We start from the raw sequence: 5882 nt of genomic DNA, 5'->3' as shown, positions 1-5882 counted from the left end.
GCTGGGGATGTGCCCGCAACCAAGGTACATGCCCTTGACCGGAATCGAACCTGGAACCCTTCAGTCCGCAGGCCGGTGCTCTATCCACTGAGCCAAACCAGTTAGGGCACTCTTTTATTTGTAATGCCAAACTGGTTCCTTGAACAAGCCACGTGCCAAGGTTTCAAGATTACCATTAGCCCACGGATCTGGATTTTACTGAGACTTGCTAAAAATGAATTTTCGGAAGGAAGAGGAATCATATCGTGTTCCCCGTGGGTTTTTTTTTTTTTTTTTTTTTGTCTTTTCTCTCATGAAGTCTCGGGAATTTGCTTTCACTGAGGCTTAGCAGAGTGTTTTCTGATACCTGATTATGGCGGAATATGGTATGAAATTAAATGATTTTAGTTATTGCACATTTAACACGTCTGCTTCCCTTTTTCTCTATTTTTCAAATAGGTTAGATCAGATTCTAAAGTCAATTGTTCGGGGTAGATGTCTCATCCCCACGCTATAGGCAGAGCCACGGAAGCACAAACAAGTGTATTAATTTCTCCAGTTCATGTAGTTAGAGGGACCAGAATCTTAACTTTGTGCTTTTCTTCCCAACACTGTTCTTCTCTTCTTCTCGCTCAGTTATTTCTAAAGACAAGGGACCCTTAAAACCTTGGTTAAGATTATAATACTAATTTACTAATTGATAAATGTAAGAAAAATATGGCAGAAATAAATTCCAACATAATAATGATAACACCATTAAAGGGCTTAATTTAAAAAAAGTTAAATCCTAACCCAAGGATATGTTTTCATTGATTTTTTTTTTTGGAGAGGAGAAGAGAGGGAGAGAAACATAGATGTGAGAAAGATATATCAATTAGTTGCCTCCCATGCATGTCCAGCTGGGATTTAACCTGAAACCTAGGTATGTGCCCTGACTGGGAATTGGATCCGAACCTTTTGGTGTAAGGGTGACATTCCAACCAACTGAGCCACACCAGCCAGGACGAGGGGCTTAATTTTAATAGCAAAAATATATTGTGGCTAAGTGCAAATCATACCCATACCTTCTGTGTCTGAGGAATGCTTTGTATGTGAATGGAAACCTCCAAGAATGATATATTATTCAAATATCCTTTTTTTTAATAAAAATGCTAATGGAAATGTTAAAATGCACATAAATTAAAATGATCATAAATTAGGATTAATATCACATTAATGAATTATAATCCCACATTCATTAAGATAAAGTGGCATTTCAATATTTGCTCTTGTTAATAAATTTAATACAATAAATGAAAGGGATACATTTGGAGATTAATAAATATTTGATGTAATCTTAGGCTTTAACTTTTTAAAATATTCAAAAGCAAAGTAGGAGATCTAGATGCATTTGAACTCTTTGTTGCTGCTTTATGTCTTTTTGAACAAATCTTTTCTTTTCATTTATTGAAGCGCTAAATACAATTTAAATTGGCAAAGAAAGCAACGGAGATTGCTCTGAATAAAAGTGATCCCAAGAGAACACAATCTTTTGAGTTTCTAAGAGTTTCTTTGAAGAAGTTTTTTTGTGTGTTTTTTTTTTCTTAAGGAAGAAGTATTTGAAATCTCATGGTGTGATAAGTGGAACTACATTGCTATTTAACTGCATTAAACTGAAAACATGCACTTGAGTGGTATTTTCCAACTATAATTCAATGCCCTCCTTTTTTAAAAAAAACAACAAACAAAAACAAACTAAAAATATAAATTCATCTTTTATTTTATTTTATTTAAAAAAAAAACAACTAACAAACAGGAGTCAACATAGTATTAAAAGAAGCACCATGTATCAGAACATGCCTGTCTCCTTCTTGAGAGTAAACTGAACATTTTAAAGCCAGGAATTCTGTACCTACCATCACGTTTCTGGTGGAGCAGGTGTTCAATGAGTGTGTGTTGCCATGACCTGCGATGGACCTGGTTCCCTGCTGCAAAGTTGTTATTTTTCAGTGTTCCCATTTTTAGAAAACGTGCTCCCCCGTTCTGGCTGCAGGGCTCTTCATAAAATGGGAATAATTTTCCTAGACCAGAAGAATTGTACGGGACAAAGTAAAACACGTCCTAGACAAACATAAGATTTAAAAATATATATATTTTTATTGATGTCAGAGAGGAAGTGAGAGGGAGAGAGAGAAAAAGAAATATCCATGATGAGAGAGAGCCATTGATCGGCTGCCTCCTGCACACCCCTCACTGGGGATCGAGCCCACAACCTGGGCACGTGCCCTGGCTGGGAATCTAACACCTGTTGGTACATAGGTGGATGCTCAACCATTGAGCCATGCTGGCCGAGCACAAACATAAGACTTTAATATGCATCAGATTACTAGAATTATTTTTGTGTTTGTAAATACCGCAGGCAAAACTGAGTTGGATTCTGGGTCTACTACACTTCATTCAAAAATATGAACCTCAGGGAGGTTATTGTGTGCCTTGTCAAACCTCCTTTTTCTCATGTTTTATATGAAACTAGAGGCCTGGTGCATGAAATTCATGCATGGGTAAGGGTCCCTAGGCCTGGCTGGTGATCAAGGCCCATCTGTGGGGTGACTGGCAGGGCGATCAGGGGGCTCCCACTCGCACTCACCTAGGCCGGCTTGGGGCCTGTGGACTGGGGGCAGCTCCTGCATTGAGCACCTGCCCCCTGGTGGTCAGTGCACATAATAGTGACCGGTCATTCTGCTGTTTGGTCAATTTGCATCTTAGGCTTTTATCATATAGGATATTTTAATTCATTTAGTTTTTGGTAAAAATTAAGGGAATTATGTGAGAAGTGATTTGCATGGTTCTTGGCATACAAATAGTGAACCCAAAAGGTAGCTAGTGATAGAAACTTTAAATACATGTATTAAGAAACTGAAAAGAATCTGTACATTTTTGTCATATTTTCCTTGATCTTTTTATCATTTTAAATGCATGTCAGTTTATACTGAACTGGTCAAAGTCTTTTTAAATTGAGTTTATTGGGATGACACTGATTAACAAAATTATGCAGATTTAAGGTGCATAGTTCTATGCTTCCTCTGTACACTGTATTATATGTTCACCACCCCAAGTCAATTCTCCTTCTATCTCCATTTATCCCCACTATACCCTCCTCTACCTCCCTCCAGCCCTCACTCCCCAGTCCCCCAGCCCCACCCTGGCCCTGCTTGGCGATCACCACACTGCTGCCCATGTGCATGCATGAGGTTTTCACTTTTGCTCAATCCCTCGACACCCCCATTTCCCTTCCCCCCCACCCCACCCCAGCCAACAGCTGTCAGCTTGCTCTCTATGTATGAGTCTGTCACTATTTTGCTTACCATCCCAACTTATCTGTATGAATTTCATTATGTTTTATTTTGATTTATAATAATACATTTGTGAACTTGTATGCATATATGCATAACCCATGGATGCAGACTATAATATAGTGCAGTGAAAGCCTGGGGTGACAGGGGCAGGGTAGAGGGGTCAGTGGGGGAAAAAGGGGGACATGTGCAATCTTTTCAACAATAAAGAAAACATTTTTAAAAATAACACAGTCGCATAGACTCTTTGTGCAGCTGCTGGTTGCAGAGATTGATGAAGTTCCAATGAATGCAAAAAGAACCAATGTGATATTCAAGCAGGAGGGAGTTAAAAGAGAAAATAATGTTGCATCGCTAACCAATGTCACCTTTCATTTTAGCTGCACACAGACCTGGATCCTGGGAGCAAAAAAATCAAGTATATCCTGTCAGGCGATGGAGCTGGGACCATCTTTCAAATAAATGATATAACGGGAGATATCCACGCTATAAAGAGACTTGACCGGGAGGAAAAGGCTGAGTACACACTCACAGCTCAGGCAGTGGACTTTGAGACCAACAAGCCCCTGGAGCCTCCTTCCGAATTTATTATTAAAGTTCAGGACATCAACGACAACGCACCAGAGTTTCTTAATGGACCCTATCATGCGACTGTGCCGGAGATGTCCATTTTGGGTATGTATGCAGAACTATTAAGAGTCACTTTGAACATAGCTCCCGGCATCGGGGATAGTGTGTGGCTGAATAAAAGGCATCTGTGACTGTCTTCTCTCTCATTTGCATTTCCAAATCCCCCCCTTTTTTTTGGCCTCAGTGCCACAGCTCGATAGCTTTAGTCCCTTAGTAATAGGAACTGACGAAGCGGTTTTATTAAAATATCTCTCCTTCCATGACAGTCCTTCAATAGGCCGAATTTGTATTCTTCTCTTACACTTGTACTTGGAGTATTTGTTACTGAGGCGGATTTATCAAGATTTGTTCCAACATGCCAGACTAATCCTGTGGATATTTGCTTGATGGTTAATTATTTGTGCACAGTCAAATGCAATTGCAGTGCATAGAGACATAGGGAGCCGTCGAGGTCTGTAGGCAGCCAGATATTGAATGGAGCTGGTAGCCCACCCCAGAGTGGATTAGGAATCATAGATACCGGAGACGTCTGTGCAGTGGGTGTCTTACCTTAACTTTTTTTTTCTTTTTAAATATATTTTTATTGATTTTACAGATAGGAAGGGAGAGAGAGAGAGAGAGTTAGAAAAAACATCGATCAGCTGCCTCCTGCACACTCCCTACTGGAGATGTGCCCACAACCAAGGTACAAGCCCTTGAGTGGAATCAAACTTGGGACCCTTCAGTCCGCAGGCCCAGGCTCTATCCACTGAGCCAAACCGGTTAGGGCGATAAAAATCGAGAACTTTTAAGACCTATTCCCCTAGCAATTTTCAAACACATAATACAGTATTTTTAACTACTAGAGGCCCGATGCATGAAATTCATGCAAGGGGCTTGGCCCTCATGGACCTGCCCACTGGTCATTCTGGAAGATCATTCCACTGTCCAGTCTAATTAGCATATTAGCTCTTTATTAGATAGGATATATATTTTTTTAAATATATTTTATTGATGTTTTACAGAGAGGAAGGGAGAGAGATAGAGAGTTAGAAATATCGATGAGAGAGAAACATCGATCAGCTGCCTCCTGCACATCCCCCACTGGGTATGTGCCCGCAACCCAGGTACATGCCCTTAACCGGAACCGAACCTGGGACCTTTCAGTCCGCAGGCCGACGCTCTATCCACTGAGCCAAACCGGTTTTGGCAGGATATATTTTTTTTTATTTCAGAGAGAAAGGGAGAGAGAGATAGAAAAATCAATGATGAAAGATAATCACTGATTGGCTGTCTCCTGCACGCCCCCCACTGGGGATGAAGCCCACAACCTGGGCATGTGCCCCGATCAAATCTGTGACCTCTGGTTCATAGATTGACACTTAACCACTGAGACACACTGGCTGGGCCCACAAGTCATTCTGATGTACGGAATATAGACACTACTTAGATTTAAACTACATTTAAGACAACCTATAAGGATGCATACATCAAAATCAGAATACAACAAAATCGCATAAATTCGAAGTAGATGGACATGATGACACAAATTAAACACACACACACACACACACAAGTAGAGACATAAATTGAAGGCCAGAATGAGGTGGGCAGCCTGGCTTTCTCTGATATCTTCTGTCTTCTGTAACCTTGGCCGATGTGCCCATTGTAGCAGCAAATCAGAATGGATTGCAGATCTAAATATCTCCCCCAAGTATGACTCCTGCCAACACTCTACTTTGTCAATTTTTTTGTGCAAAGAATTCTGCCTTTATTTCTTTTTTCTCATCTTACCAGAATCGCATCGCTCCTCTTTGGTTGGCTGAAATGACACTTTTTCTAGGGAAACTTGTATGGCTTTCTGGTAGGAAATTCTCTCTCTACCATTACTATTCCCACAAAAAGAAACCCACAAATAAGCAAAAATATCTCCATGTGCCTACTTGTTTTAAATCCTGACAT

At 40.3% G+C, this 5882-nt stretch overlaps 1 protein-coding gene and 1 long non-coding RNA gene across 3 annotated transcripts in view; one reads left to right on the top strand and one right to left on the bottom strand.

Moving 5' to 3' along the window:
- Positions 1-5882, top strand: part of CDH8 (cadherin 8) — a 299936-nt gene that overhangs the window by 92589 nt on the left and 201465 nt on the right. For both annotated transcript variants that reach the window (XM_015559047.1, XM_015559046.1), the window contains exon 2: positions 3692-3986. In XM_015559047.1, coding sequence (XP_015414533.1) covers positions 3692-3986 — 295 coding nt within the window. The remainder of the gene's footprint in view (positions 1-3691; positions 3987-5882) is intronic.
- Positions 1-5882, bottom strand: part of LOC107181896 — a 176418-nt gene that overhangs the window by 15037 nt on the left and 155499 nt on the right. The window lies entirely within an intron of this gene.

This window comes from Myotis davidii, unplaced genomic scaffold (assembly GCF_000327345.1).
Source record: "Myotis davidii unplaced genomic scaffold, ASM32734v1 scaffold590, whole genome shotgun sequence".
In the NCBI taxonomy this organism is placed as follows: domain Eukaryota; kingdom Metazoa; phylum Chordata; class Mammalia; order Chiroptera; family Vespertilionidae; genus Myotis; species Myotis davidii.
Note: the sequence above shows the minus strand (reverse complement) of the source record. Positions and strands in the feature narration are given on the sequence as shown.